The sequence below is a fragment of the Pteropus alecto genome, unplaced genomic scaffold (assembly GCF_000325575.1).
Source record: "Pteropus alecto unplaced genomic scaffold, ASM32557v1 scaffold483, whole genome shotgun sequence".
Taxonomy (NCBI): Eukaryota; Metazoa; Chordata; class Mammalia; order Chiroptera; family Pteropodidae; genus Pteropus; species Pteropus alecto.
The window spans coordinates 117,926-133,796 of NW_006433384.1; the positions used below are offsets into that span (position 1 = coordinate 117,926).

The window sequence follows — 15,871 nt, forward strand, 5'->3', positions numbered from 1 at the left end:
CATTTAGTCATCTATTTATCAATCCATTTTATAATGTGGATGCATTTCAAAATAAGTTACAGACATAAGCACACTTTACCACTAAACATTTTAGCATGTGTAAAATTAATGAGTTCAATATTTCTTTACAGTTCTTTAAAGTAAAATTTGCATATAGTAAAATGCACATATTTTAAATATAGCTTTCCATGAATTTGTACAAAATTTGCATATGCCTGTGCAAACTCCTATCAAGATAGAAAATATTACCATTACACTCATACTTTTTCCTAACTAATATATCTGTCCCCACATCCCCAGTGACAACCACTTTTCTAATTTCTAATTTTTTTCTCACTATAGATTAGTTTAGCCTGTTCTAGAAGTTTATATAAATACAATTATATGTAAATACTCTTTTGTATCTGGTTTCTTTTGTTCAGCATGTTTGTGAGATTCTTCCATGTTGTTTATATCAATGGTTCAACTCCTTTTTATTGCTGGTATTATTCTAGTTTATGATTATACCACATTTGGTTTATGTTATAAATATTCTTGTACAAGTCTCTGGGCACATACCTTCTTTCTCTTGGGTAAATCACTAGGAACAGAACTGCTGGGTCAAAGGGTAGATGTATGAATACATGCATTTTTTAATTTATATAAATACTGTCAAAATGTCCTCTGGGGTTTTATTGTTTTATACTCCAAACATTACACTTCAAAGTTTTTCCTACAGCCTCACCAACAGAGTTGTTTCATACTCAGTTCATAAGAAATTACATCTAGGTCTATGGATTCAATTAGCCTCTATATGCTCACAATCGTATATTTTTATCTTTAGCACAGTTCTTAAGGGGGGGGGGGTCCATGTAGCCAATTGCTTACTGTACATTTTTACCTGACATCTCAAACTGAACTCTTCACCTTCTCCACAAATGAGAGGCTTCTCCACTCACACTGTTCATCTAAATGTGCAAGCGAGAGATCTAGGATTTATTCCTGACATTACCTCTCTCTTCAAACACTTCTCTAAATCTGTCACCAAGCCCTGTTAATTTTACCTAATTCTAAATACTTTTTCAATTCTTGCACTTCTCTAAGCCAACCGGCATCAATTCTGGACCACTGTAAAAGACTACTAATGGAGCTCTTATCTCTTCAACCCATTCTCCATAGAGTAGATAAATGATACTTATAAACTGAAAAATCTGAACATGCCGCTCTCCTTCTTAAACGTCTATAATGAATTCCTACTGCTCTTAGAATAAAAACTCAAATCTTTAACATGGTCTACAGAGCCTTGTATGATTTGGCCCTGGACTACTGTATCACATTTCATACCACTATGCCTTTGCATTTAGGCATGATCCACACTAATCTTTCAGTTCCTCAAACAGATGATGCTTCTTTTTGACCCTGACCCCAGGACTTTGCCTCCTTCCACATTATTGTTTCATTTCCTTCAGAGCTTGGCTTAGATGTCAATTCTTTGAAGAAGCTTTCTCTGATGGCAACTACGTAACATCCTCAAACTAGACTCGCCCCACCAGTTACACTCCTAGCATCCTGAAATTCTCCTTCAAAGTAGCTATCACAACTAACAAAAGAAAAATACTTGCATTATAATCTGGTCAATGCTCTTCTATCCTGCTGGAAAACAAGCTCAATGTGGGCAATTATTGTACTTATTTTTTTAACCACTCTATACCTTACACTCAGCATACAATAGATGCTCTACAAATATTTGTTGAATGAACGGATGAATGAGCAAACAAGCAGCTTAGAGATGCTCAAAAAAGTCAAATATAACTCTGATGTTCTATTACAAACTGATATGGACACATCTACTATATGAATAGTTAAATATCCCACCCTTCAATTATGTAATGACAGTTTCAATTATTATTTCACAGATTCCAGGTAACATTAAGTTAATATTCTCACTGTCATCCTGTATCTTCTTGCCTTTCCCTTCTTACCTGCTTGTTTTCTGCCTCCTTGACAGCCTGATTTACATAATTTAAGATCTGACGACAGTGATCTGCAGCTTTCTTTATCTTCTCCCTTTCCATTGGCCACTCTAAATAAGAGAAATCCAAAACATAAAATAGAGGAAATCAGAAAGGAATATAAACATATATGTAAATGAGATACCGTTTTATTTGATCAGCTGTAACACTATATTAAGACTTTAAATATTTATTTTTTAAAATTTTATATTAGTTTCAGGTACGCATTAGTGGTTAGACATTTATATAATTTATGAAGTGATCTCCCTGATTAGCCTAGTACCCACCTCGTACTATATGTAGTTATTACAATACTATTGACTATATTCTTTGTGCTGTACTCTACGTCCTGTGACTGTTTTGTAACTACTAATTTGTATTTCTTAATCCTTTCATCTTTTCCACCCATCCTCCCCATTCCCCCACCTCATTGGCAATCACCAATTTGTTCTCTGTATCTATGAGTCTGTTTTCATTTAGTTTGTTCGTTTCTTTTGGTCCTTAGTTTCCACATATAAATGAAATCACTTGATATCTGTCTTTCTCTCTCTGACTTATTTCACTCAGCATAATATACTCTAGGTCTATCTATGTTGTTGCAAATGGTAACATTTAATTTTTTTATGCCTGAGTAATATTCCATTACATATATGTACAATAACTTCTTTATCTAACTGTATACTGATGGGCACCCAGATTGCTACCATATCTTGGCTGTTGTAAAAAGCACTGCAGTGAACACAGGGGTACATAAATCCAAACACAGTCCAACTATAATGAACAGATATATTAAAGTACAAAAATTAATGTGTATGAGTGTTTTCAAATTCTCAGGCATAAGACACAGAGATTTGAGTGCACAGAATTATTAGTGAGAACTGTGTATAAGAGCCTAAAGCTCAATTGAGAAATTTAGATTTACTACATGTTATAAAACAAGGCATCGGGAATTATAATGCATCAGTTGGGCTTAATGAAAAGTGCAGGTATTGATACAACACACCTCTCAGATTAAGCCTTCTTCAAAGGAAATATGATATATGCTATAGAAGAAGAATTGGTAAACTTTTTCTGTAAAGGTCCAGCCAATAAACATTTTACATTTTATAGGCCAATAGTCTTTGTCACAACTACTCAACACCACTGTTGTAGTGCAAAAATAGTCAGAGACAATATTTCAACAAATGAGCATGACTATATTCTAATAAACTTTACAAAAACAGGTGATGAGCTAGATTTGGCTGATAATTCATAGACTGCTAAACCCTGTGACAGACCTACTAATGGAATATATTAAATCAAGCATCCTGAAGACGACTGGATTGAATTTTATTAAAAAGTCTGCTACACTATTTGGAAACCTCCAGGCACCAGCATGCTGTGAGAGATTACTTAGCAAAACACAGTTTCTGTTTTATTGTTCTGAAGCTTTTTTAATTTCAGTGAAAATGCTGTACCTGTGTATTTGGCAATATTATCCAACAGAAGAGGGTACTTAGTAAGCCTCTGCATTTGGGTAGGAATGATATCCTTCAGCTGCAGACGACGACATAGTGGATTACTCTCAGCATCCTAAAATTAAAGAGGAGAGAATTTATAATTGTTGTTAGGACTATATCTGATACGTACCACATATTCACCATATAAATGTCTATAGTATCACAGTTCTGGTTATTAAAACAAGACTTAAAACATGCCAAGACTTATCATTGCCACTCTATACTTCTGCTTTCTCTTTTAATCACATAATGGGGGACAGGAGCCTTTAGCACTAAACCAATGGCTTTTTTTTATCTGTTTAAGCAAGGACTCAGAGCATCCATAATCAACTCTAAGAATTTCTTGCCATAAAAGTTTTATCTTCTTCTATTCATAAAATATAGTTACATTTTTCTATAATTGGCATTTCTACCAAAAGCAAGTCAGCTAATTTACTGGCTGCCATTCCAAGTAGATATAATGGGCCACCAGTCTGGATATACCAGTTCATCTATAATAGGGGCCTGCAAATTTTTCAGTAAAGTGACAGTAAATATTTTAGGCTTTGCACGCCATACAGTCTTTGTCAGAGCTACTCAACTCTGCTGTTTTGTACAAAAGCAGCTACAGGTAATATATGAATGAACACAGCTATGTGTGGTAAAGAGTTCTAAGATAGCCCCTAAAATTCCCACTCTCCGGTTTACACACCCTGTATAATTCTCTCCCCTTGAGTGTGGACAGAACCTGGAACATTATGAAATATCACTTCTATGATTAGGTTACTATCAGTTGGCTTTTGAGTTAATCAGGAAGAAGACTGTCCTAGGTGAGTCTAACTTAATCAGAGCAATCTCTACCAGGGAGATGCGTTCCTACTGGCCTGGAAGATCCTTCTTGTAGTGCCTATATGGGCCACATGGCAAAGAGATATGGGCATTCTCTAGGAACCAAGAGCAGTTCATCGTCAACAACAGCAAGAAGACAAGAATCTTGGTTATACATTTACAAGAAAATGAATTCTGCTAACAACCAGTGAGCTCAGATGATAACCCCAAATCTCAGATGAGAACTGCAGCTCCATGACACCTTGATTTCAGCCCGGTGAAATCATGAAGAAAAGACCCAGTTAAACTACACCTGTATTCCTCAACCACAAAAACTGTGACATAATAAACTTACATGGTTTTAAGTTGCTATGATTGTGGTAATTTATTATAGAGCAATAAAGAACTAATATACTGTTTTCCAATAAAATTTTATTTATAAAAACAGGTAGGTAAGAGGCTGACTATGGCCTGTGGTTGTAGTCTACTGACCACTGATCCCTACCAATATATACCTCAATAAGTATGACTGGGAAGAATTATATTCTTCCCAGGGCTCGATGCAAGTTTGTTCTCACGTTTTGACGATGTTATTTTAATAGTGTACATGGGCCATTTCCGGACAATATCTCAATAGCAATGTGGACTTCTATGTCAAGCATTTAATTCTTATATATATTTTTTGTTTTTCATCATTCTAATACTATCTTTATACCCTCCAGTAATTTAAGAGAATATTTATGGTTTTAAAAAACATTAACATAGATATAGTCCCCGTAAAAGACTTAGTCAGAATTCCCCTAGTTTATCCTATAATTGAAAAAAAAAAATGGTGCTATTTCTTTTTCTTACAGGTATCACTCAAACTCACTTGCACAAAAGTCTGGAATCGAGAATCCTTTTTCTGACGAGATTTGATCATTTCCAGGGCAAAAGGTTGGTTACTACAAAAGGTAGCAGCAGCATGCTTCAACTTCTCTTCCCCTGGTCCACTGAACTGTGCCAAGAATGCAAACAACACAACAGAGAATGAGATAATGAGCTGATATAAAGCCAGGCAAAATGAGAGACAACCACGATCCTTTCAATATTCCAATAAGTATTCTCAAATGACAAGAAACAGAGAACTACATATAAATGTAGAATATCATTGTTTCTCCATTAAACACATCTAACACGGACACATCCAGACCTTTTCTGATTATATTCCAATGATTCCTTTTGCACACAGCCTCCCACACTTATTACCTTTCATTCTATAACACTTCTAAGTTAGAAAGATTGAGACTTGGTGAATATGAGACATAAAACACTTAAAGACTGAGATTAAAATTTCACTTTTTTAGAATCTGACATCTTTGCTAAAATTACTCTCTTATTGCTCCAGGAAAAAATTCCTGGGGATTCTAGCTTGCTTTCTTACTATGAAACTCAGGCCAGGTGAAAATGTTTTTGGGTTGCAATAAAATTACATCACTGCTGCTTCACCTATGCAGAGGCTAGAGATCCATGCCTTGAATCTCTCTTTGGCAAGATCCGTGAACCTATTAACCTTTTCTGCTAAAAATTATACTTTTTACTGATATTTTTAATTTGTAAATTTAAGTTTGTACACTAAGATTTTAAAGTGTCTGATAAAACACCTAACAAGTGCTTCACTCCTAATAGGTACTCTTACGAGTGTAGGTCGAATTAATTATTCTTTGACCATCTTTATATTTGTAATAATTGCTTTAAAAAGGCTTACAAAGAAGCTTCTCATGTAATCTCCCCTTTAAAGCCATATTTTCAAAAGCTTGTACATGAAGATATTCTGAAAAAAGTCCTTCTGCAGTGCATTTGTAGATAAACTCCGAGTATTTTTGCAACTATGACTCAAACAAAGTGACATTTTAATAGGTTGCTACAATGTTGTATTCTTTCTATTATAAATATGACACACTCAACTTTAAAAGATAACTCTGGCAGCATTTCAGAATGTTAGTCAATAGAAAGTGTCACACAAATATTAATAGCAGCCGGGTTTACAAAAGAAAATAATACCTCAACTTCAAGTAGTTTTAAAGTAGTTTTACGAGTAGTTTAAGTTTCCGTAAGGTGATCTTAAGAGACCAATATCTGAAAAATATTCTCCAAAACTATTTCAAAAAACAGAGTAAATATAAAGGCCTATTTATAATTTTTGCTCTTACTATTTCTGGCCAAATTAACTCTTTGAACCTAGCAGTTACTAACCAAACTGGTTAGTACATTTCAATTTTTTTTATAGGTATATCATACTGCTTTTTACATGTACTAAAATAAAATTTTTTATCTTACTCTACTAACAAGTTTCCCCACTTTGTTTTACCATGTAATAGATTTATGTAGTCCAATGGACTGTGATAAGAGGACCAGTTGCACTTCTGTACTTTTTTAATGATGAATCCCACTTAGACTAGGTTTAAACACTATTTATGCAAATGAAATTACTTAGGAATCAAGACTGATATCTTAAGTTCATATGATTTACAACTTTTTAATCCACATTTGACATGAAAATTCAATCTATACTATGTCATACTATAAATTTTCAAGTTTAGTGTGCTGCCAACTCAAAAGAACTCAGTTATAACTTCCACTGCTATACTGAGATCAAAAAAGAAAATGAGTCACACTGTCACTAATAGTCATAGAGTAGGCTGAATTTTTCAAGGAAGTTAAAGGTCCTTAATAACAAGAATTATAGAGTGGGCCTAGGGAGAAAATGCTTTGGAAAATTGAGTAAATGCGAGATTAGAGACTGGATTATGATTCTCTGATCCTGTTCTATGAGTCAAGTGGCTAAGAAGATATCTACTATTGGATTAGTAAATTCCAGGTCATGATCTCACCATCAATGAAAGGAATATGATAAAATATTGTTTCAGTCAACATTCTAGTATTTAATCTTTTAAAAAGATATCATTGTAGAATTATCAAAATCTTAATGGCCTTTCCTCAAGCAGTCTACATATTAAAGTAAATTTCTGTGGTCATATCTAAATAGTTCCTGTTCAACCTGTGTTAAAATTTTGAGAACTTCATCATATTCTTTACTATTACTCACAGCCTTAACTATATTACTTTCATTAAAAGTTAGAATCAAACCCACTTCCCCCTAGGAAGACTTTCTTTATGTTCTAGTTTAGGCCTTCCTACTATATATTGCCATAACAATCTGAACTCTCCCCTTTTATAACGCTCATCACATTCGAAATAACTAATGACAGTCATTCCACTGATCATAAGCTTCACTAGGGCAGGAGCCATGTCTGTTTTAATTGCCACTATATCCCCCACACCTAGCACAGTGTTTCACACATAAGTATATATTGTGGAGTATATACTGACAAAGAGTAAGACAGAAAGAAAAGTAGAATCTGTCAAACTACCATTATAGTCTCTGAACTCCTTCCTTATAATATAAATTAGATTAAGTGATTTTCACTTTTCTACTTTTGTGATCATAGTTCTGGATCTACAATTGTCTAATGTTGTATAGTACAATTTTGAGACCTGGACAACAGATGATAGCTCAAATTCTACATTAGTTAAATTATTTTTATCAAGATCCATTTTTACTCTATATTCTCTAAAACACAAAGAACTAGTACCTTTAATTTGATTTAAAAAAAATAAAAAACACAAAAAAACACTTAGCTTGAGCACTTATTAGAAGACATTACTAAGAGAATATACACTCTGGACTCCTTTTATCTTTATACTGGCTTTGCAAAATGAATGAGTTTGTATATTTAAAAAGGTTAATCACTTAATCTTGAGTCTGATCACCACGTGTCTATAAAAATATTAAAGTAAAATAGCAAATTTCCTTACCCAGGTCAACAACTCTTCCCCAATTTGATCAATAACAGAAGTCTCATTCCTCTTTCGAATAGCCTTCATTTGCTCATTCAATCCAACTAAAAGGGAAAAATAAAATGGAAAAAAAATAAGCATATACTCATTTCAGGCTGAGTTACTTTTACTGGTAGTACCAAGAACTTAAATTTTCAAAAGAAGGATTATCAGAGTAGTATAGTTGCTTTAATCTTAAATGTAAATCTGTACACAATTCTTATACATCTAGATATTTGTGAACTCTATCTGAAAAACAGGTGGCAAAGAATAAAACAATGTGGAAAATAGCATACTACATACAGGATATGCATATCAAATGTGCATTTAACTTCAAGACTCAGTCTATACCTGTGCTTATAAAGAACTTAAATTTAAATAGTTTCTGCCTACTGCTCCTTTCAAATGTGTATGTTCACAGACAATGGATATAATCAAGCCTGAACTTTCAATGCATGCTGGTGAAACCTAAAATCACCCCCAAAGAAGTAAAAGGCATCAATCTGGTCGGCAGTGATAGAATCCTTGATGAAAGAAAGATTAAAATAAAGGGTTATGGACAAACAATGACTGATAAAGAGAGGATCTGATACTACTGTCTGCAAAGTCCTAGGTGAGAACGACCAGGGAAAGCCAGCAAGGTATAATTTTTATATATTTACTCAAGTGTTCCAAGTAAAAAAAAATAATAAAATAACTTAATTCCTGATAATAATCTCATTATGGGATTATATACTGTATATTACTATTTTCAAAATACACTTATACATACATTATCATATGGGATATATATTTTTAAAAACATATACACTATAATTGATAAGAAATTTTCAAGGGTAATTTTGATTACTTATGATTTTCATTTTAGACACTGACATTAGAACCTACCTAAGTCCTGTGTTAACACTTTGTATATAAAAGGCTGGTATGGGGTAGGAAGTGGGGTACAATTCAAAGTTCCAATCATTTCTTTATGTTATGTGCTCATATATAATTATATAATTTCAGGAATGCTAACATGGATACATTTACAAGATTTTAGTGTTATAGTACCTTTATATACTCACGATCTTTTATCTATTGGGAATATTAGGGACAAAGTTCAGAGTCAATTTCTCTTACTGTGAAGTTGAAGAATATCTTCCAAGTTTGAAAAAATTTTCCGTAGTTCTGAAGGTGACAGAATTCCTTCTCTAGACACTCGCTGATAGAACACTTGATCAAGAACCTTCAGTGTTCGAACATGAGCTCTTTCAGTGTAAAACAATTCTAATCAGAAAAAAAGGAAATATAAAATGTTGCTTTACTTAAAATAATTCCATGGGACCAAAGGCTTTAGCTGAAATTAAGTAGCAAAAAGTTATAATTATTTATAGTTTAGAAAAGATGTAGTATCTCCGAAGTCATTTTCTTGATTCCATAGAACTCTCCCACATACTGGCTCTCAGAGTTTAATACTGGCAAATGAAAAACATCACTCAAAACTATTTTGTACTTAAAAGGTAACAGTGTACTCCAAAACTAACCTATCTTTCTACAATCATACCCACCAATCACAACTACAACATTAGAAAACTGTAAGCCCAAGCATCATATAGCTCTTAAATTGAGCCCTCCTCAGAAATAACAGTACTTAATTTGCCTATAAACCTTCACTTCTGAGGCCAGACTTGTAATTTCACTGTCTCAATGTTATCAGGGACAGAAAGGATATTTATTCCAATCACAGCCTAAAAATGACAGAGGGCATGGCATCCATGTCACATTTCTGTACATCCATGTTTGAGTAAAATAAAGAATATGCACTAGGATAAAAGAAGACCTGACCTGGATCCTCATTTTCTCCCTATCACTTATCAGCTGTATGATCTTGACTAATTTAACCAATCGATTTGAGTCTTAGCAGTCTCATTTATAATCTATACATAAAATAAACTTAGCCTGAAAGTAAAGATATGGGGCAAATGTTTTCTCAATAACCTTTCAAGTTTAAGACCTATAATGCTATGAATCTTAAATATCCCGAAGGCTAAACACCATTTCCTTTTAAATTATTAGTAAGAACCATAAAATCACCTGCATTTTTTTAGATTGGAAAGTTCAAGAATCATCTATGTAGCTTAATTTCCCCTATGTTTAAAAAAGGCAAGCGGAAAATTTGAAGCAAACACCAAGGCTCAGAAATTTTTTTCTCTAATAAAACTCAATATATGTAAACAATAACAACAATAACTAAATAAACTCACCATTAATTACTTCCTGTCTTTTGATCTCACAAGGTTTCAGTCTCAATAACACTTCTCGACTAACGAGCTGTTGCCAGTTGGGTGGATCTGTTTCTAAGTCATTTTCAAATTGTTCATCTTCACTTTGACTTTCTCCAAAAGCTAGGCTGTCGAACCTAATTTAAAAAAAAATAATAATATTTGAGGATATCAGATGGGCAATGCAATTAACTTTAAGTTTTACATTATGATAAATCAGTCAGATTTCTGAGTTATTGCTTAGCACAGAACCTAAAATACTTGCTCTTACAAAATATTTTACATGTGCTACACACACCTCTATCTTTCAAGCGATTTATTAAGAACTTTCTTTTATACTATCCAAGATTTTTGTACAGTAAATTTTTAAAGTTAAAAATTTTTTTCAATTATAGTTGACATACAATATTAGTTACAGGACTTCTGTTCAACTAGTCTTAAGGTGGTTCTAAATGATGCTTGTTTTATAATTTAGTTCTAATTTGATGTGGTCGTGGGAGGAGGTGAGCACAGCATTTACCTACTTTGCCTTCTTGACCAAAGTTTCTTTTCCTTTTAAATTAGGACTTTGAGGAGGGGGGATGTATTTCTTAAAATATGCCTCTATTAAAAGCTACTTTAGGATTACTTACTTTCGAAAGGCCTTTGGTGTCCCATGCTCAGTCTTCCTAAAACAATGGAGAATAAAGAGTAAACATAAAAACAGTATGATAATCGAGAAATTTATGACAAAGATACTCAAAACTGGGTTAACTACAGTGGCTGATAATTCTTCCGGATATTATAAGATTTAATGTCAAATAAATTGAAAAAATTTCAGTTACCTATTTACTATTTACTACCAATATAAGTTCTAATTCCTTCCCCAAAAACCACATGCGGGAAAAACCACAATGTATAGCGATACTATACAATCAAAAATTTTAAGCAGTGTTCAAAATCTAAACCTAAGTTATCACTGAATTACCTTTCTACTTCCCATTCCTCCTCCTGAACTTGATCTAATGGAGGAGGTAGAAAATCGAAGATGGTATTGGAAGTACGAGGTGTGCCATCTAAGGAGTCTCCAGATGCTGATGTTTCTCCAACTTGCTTTGATCCTGAAAAGACAAAAGTCAGACATTCGATTGGTGTTAATACTTAATAAAGATGATAATTACAAAAGAGGAAATTAGTCCCAAAAGAGCTTCAACCTAATCTACAGCCACATTCATATTTAAATAACTGTGGGTTAGCTAGAATCAAAATTCTAATATGTAAAACTTTAAAATGCACTAAAAAGTAAACAGGGAAATCATTTTTAAACAACTTTTAGAAACCAACATCAGAGATGCCAACAACTCAGAATGGTGTATGATGAGAAGAAACATTCTCTCACCTTATCCTTTTTACCTCAATCTTTTTCATTCAAATTTTAGTTATTATGGTGATCCAGCAATAAATAATAACCTCATAGTTCTTTTTCTTGATTTGTTATCTTTAGGTAATACCTAAGTTTTCCTCCCTCTCTGAGGATATTGCTCATTTATGCTTCCCACCTTCACTTTCTTCTCATTTTTTTCCTGGTGTTTAATAACTGTATTATTACTATTAGTTGGGTTAATTGGTTATTACCTAAGTCGAAACAATATAATTATATCTGTATTTTTGTTCCATCGAGGAGTTTGAATCTTAACTCTCTTCTATGTCAGATTAGGTATTTAATGCACATATCTTTCCTTCTAATTATATTTCTTTCCCTCTACCTTCATTTCTTTCAACTACAGTTTTACTCACATCATTAGGAGAGTTTTTTGCATTTCCATTCTGATCTGGAGGCACAACTAAATATTCTGTGCTTTGCCAATAGGCTGATTCTAAGTCTGAAAACCAACACAATGCTTATATTGTCATATATAATATACGACATACATATTCATATTATTTCTGCCAAGTTAAGAAGTATGCTAGTTAGGACTATACTTTCTTTTCTACTGGTGCAATGATGCAATTCCTGGGCCACTTGAAACAGAATATTAAAGACATACCTTCCATTAATTACTTTATGATTATGTTACTTTTTATTCTGCTTCATGTTTAAAATCATAACTTTCTGAACAATACTGCCTCTCCATTTCCTATACTGATGTTTTGTAAAAGGGATAGATGTCGGACCTCTGAAGTGATTCTCTCTATATAATTCTTCTCTCTCCAATTTCTATGTGATATTTCTGATATACATTCTGAAATATTTCCTTGACTTCATTTTTAGGGACTATTTTTTTCTAATTATATTTCTTTAAACATTGTCAGTTATAGCAGTTTGAAAATATGTCCAGAAACTTTTTTTTTATTATTACTATCAAAGTAATATAGTTTTATCAAGTTTCAAATTTTTTCATTTGCTACTTCATAATAATGCTTGGAATTGCATTTTGCTTATCCCCTATGTTCTTATGTTGCAATGTGGAACAGATGCTCCCTTGGCCTGTGACACAATTATCATCCTAGAACTGCCCTTCACTACTTTCCTGGGTAGTTTCCATTGTTTCTTGGATTCCATGACATTTTCTTTCTTAAAATTTTCTCTCATTTTATTGGAGTGGTATCTTCAAATAATTTTCAATAAAAGGTACTTTTCAGGTAAACTCTGAATTCTGGCACACCTGAAAATGTCTTACATCTTTCATCATATTTGATGGATAGTTTGGATGAATACAGAATTCTAAGTTTAATATCATTTTCTTTCAGCAAGTTAAAGGCATTGCTCCTTTGTTTTCAAGTACCTAGTGGTATAATGAGAAATGTGATGTAGCATAATCCCCATTTTCTTTCTCTTAATCGCTTTTAGGATTCTTTTTCTTGATCTCTGGTGCACTGAAATTTCCAAAGACCTTTTAGGTACAGATCTTTTATTTTTATTACTATTCACTGTAGTTAGTTCCCAGTGAGCTCTCTTTCTATCTAAAGATATGTATTCTCTTTTAACTCTGAGAAGCTTTCTTAAGTCATTTCTCTAACTGCCTCTCCTCCATTTTTCCTCTACTGATGTTTTGTGAAAGAGACAGATGTTGAACCTCTGTAGTGGTTCTCTACATAATTCTTATTTCCAATTTTATGTGATATTTCTGATATATATTCTGAAATATTTCCTTGACTTCATTTTTATTTTTTTCTTTAAATATTAGCAATCATAGCAGTTTAAAAATATGTCCACAAATTCTTTGATACTCCTCTCTAAAGGGGTGGAGACTAATTCTTCTCTTCTTGAGTGCGGCTAGATTTAGTGACCTGCTGAAGTGACAGTGTGCACCGACAGACACTAAGTCAAAAAAGGCATTGGGGCTTCTGCCCATGTGGTAAGGAATTGAGGCTTCCAGCAAGGAACTAAGACCTTTCTGTTACCAGCCACCTGTGTGAGTATGGAAGTAGGTCTCTTACACTCAATTAAGCTTTTAAATGACTGGTCGACAACTTGTCAGCAACCTTATGAGACACCCCAACCCAAAACTGCCCACCTAAGCTGCTCTCGAATTTTTTACACTTCAAAAATGTGAGATAATAAATGTTTTCTGTGTTAAGCTTTAAGTTTTGGGGTAATTAATTACACAACAATTGATAACTAATATGACATTACAGTACCATATGCAGTAGTTTTTAAAAGTTTTTTTTTGGTCTTGGGACACTTCTTTTTCATAGCATCCTATTCTTGTTTTATAGATATAATAACTTCTTTATTTTCCCCAAGTATACAATTTAATTTGAGGGTTTTTTTTTAAGTTCCTGTCTATTATCAAAATTAATTTTTTCTGCTAGGGGCAGTTTTTCTATTCATTTTGTGTTCTCTTTTTTATGCCACTGTCTAACATGCTTGACATTATGTATTACCTTAGATCTTGACTCTAACAAGCACATTTTGCCAGAGTGAGTAATCCTATTCATATTTAAGAATGCAAGATCAGGTAGATGATTTGGCTTTTTTTTTTGCTGTTACGTGGATGTAGGTCCATTTCAGTTTGAAGCTCTCAGCGCAGGGTGAGTCCCTGGCATGCCTACTTTCAGGTTTTAGGCCCCCGAATGTTAGAACTCCAGGGCATAATACTGTGGAGAACTTAACTATCCTTACATAATTCTTTCAACTTCCCTAAAAAAGAGCAGACTCGTTTTTTCCTGGTACATAAATGACATACTACTATATTCTACAATGCAAGAGTGAGAAACTGCTGACATAACTTTTGATTACAGATCTTCAAATAATTCATCATTTTCAGTTTTACTTCTTACTCATGTATTCCATGACACATGCCAACTCTGAGCCTAAAGTCTCTCCAGGGTTCTAATGGGCAGACTGGCTCCCACCTTGGTCTTCTTAAAGAAATTATGGGCTCCAGTTTCTTCTATGTTGTTTTACCTATCAAACCACTCTTCTTTCAATCTCCAGAAAATTTGTTGCGATCTTATTTGTTGATAACATCTTCTCTTCCTCTACTTCCTTTCTCTTTATGGTTTTTATTTATTTGTTATCTACCATGTTTTTATTTCGGTGGGACGTAGGAGCCATGAATTAATGTATGTACTTAATCCAACATCTTCAGAATTATGTATTAGTGAATTTCTCCAGATTTTTCTCCAAATGTCACCCCCCCTACTTCTATCTAATATAGATAGCCATTCCCTTCTCCAAATAAAACCACCTATTCTCTCAGCTCGCTTGCTTAAGAAACTCATTACAACAAGTATAAATATGGTAATAAGCTCTTTTCCTAATTATCTACAACTACCTCATCTCTTTGTTTACTCTTTAAATCTCCTTGTCCTTTTCACTAAAGTCTCACTCTCAGGTAATAACCTTGGCTTCCACATATACTCTGCACCTCATCTCTCTCCTTCTCAAAACTTTGTTCTATTGGTTATACAATTTCCTGCATCTTCAATAAACCTCTTCCTCACAACTGGTTTCCCTCTAGCTTTTAAAAAAACCTCTCTGGTTATCTCTCATTTTTAAAGTTTTCTTTAGAACCCCCCCACACATCTGTCCCTAACCACTGACTGGTCCATTCAATACTCCCTTTATCTTTCATCTATTGGACTAGCACAATTTGAATGTGTGTGTGTGTGTGTGTGTGTGTGTGTGTGTGTGTGAGTGTGTGACTACCATCCCATGAGACTAAGCTGTAATGGGGCAAGAATCTATGTATAATTATTGTATGTATGCTCATATCTGGTATGAAACTAATTTGTAACAGAAAGCTCAGTAAATGTTTTTTGAATTAAAGAGAACTTAAAATTATCATTCGGAACAGAACTGTCACTAGTTATAGAATATTTAAATGTTAAAACTAAATTTAACTAGGACTCAGTCTTATTTAAAATAATCTGCTGTTCTATCTCCTAGTTAGTGTGATTGTTTTAGAATCATGATACTTAGTTAAGTTGAACTACTGCTTACCCA

At 33.4% G+C, this 15,871-nt stretch overlaps 1 protein-coding gene across 1 annotated transcript in view; it reads right to left on the reverse strand.

Annotated features, from left to right (window-relative positions):
* ARHGEF12 (Rho guanine nucleotide exchange factor 12) overlaps window positions 1-15,871 on the reverse strand; it is an 81,194-nt gene that overhangs the window by 20,570 nt on the left and 44,753 nt on the right. Inside the window, exons 22-31 of the mRNA XM_025044264.1 lie at window positions 13,825-13,831; window positions 12,186-12,302; window positions 11,408-11,540; window positions 11,073-11,108; window positions 10,423-10,577; window positions 9,299-9,445; window positions 8,156-8,241; window positions 5,169-5,294; window positions 3,449-3,563; window positions 1,962-2,062 (exon numbers count right to left, since the gene is read on the reverse strand). Coding sequence (XP_024900032.1) covers window positions 1,962-2,062; window positions 3,449-3,563; window positions 5,169-5,294; window positions 8,156-8,241; window positions 9,299-9,445; window positions 10,423-10,577; window positions 11,073-11,108; window positions 11,408-11,540; window positions 12,186-12,302; window positions 13,825-13,831 — 1,023 coding nt within the window. The remainder of the gene's footprint in view (window positions 1-1,961; window positions 2,063-3,448; window positions 3,564-5,168; window positions 5,295-8,155; window positions 8,242-9,298; window positions 9,446-10,422; window positions 10,578-11,072; window positions 11,109-11,407; window positions 11,541-12,185; window positions 12,303-13,824; window positions 13,832-15,871) is intronic.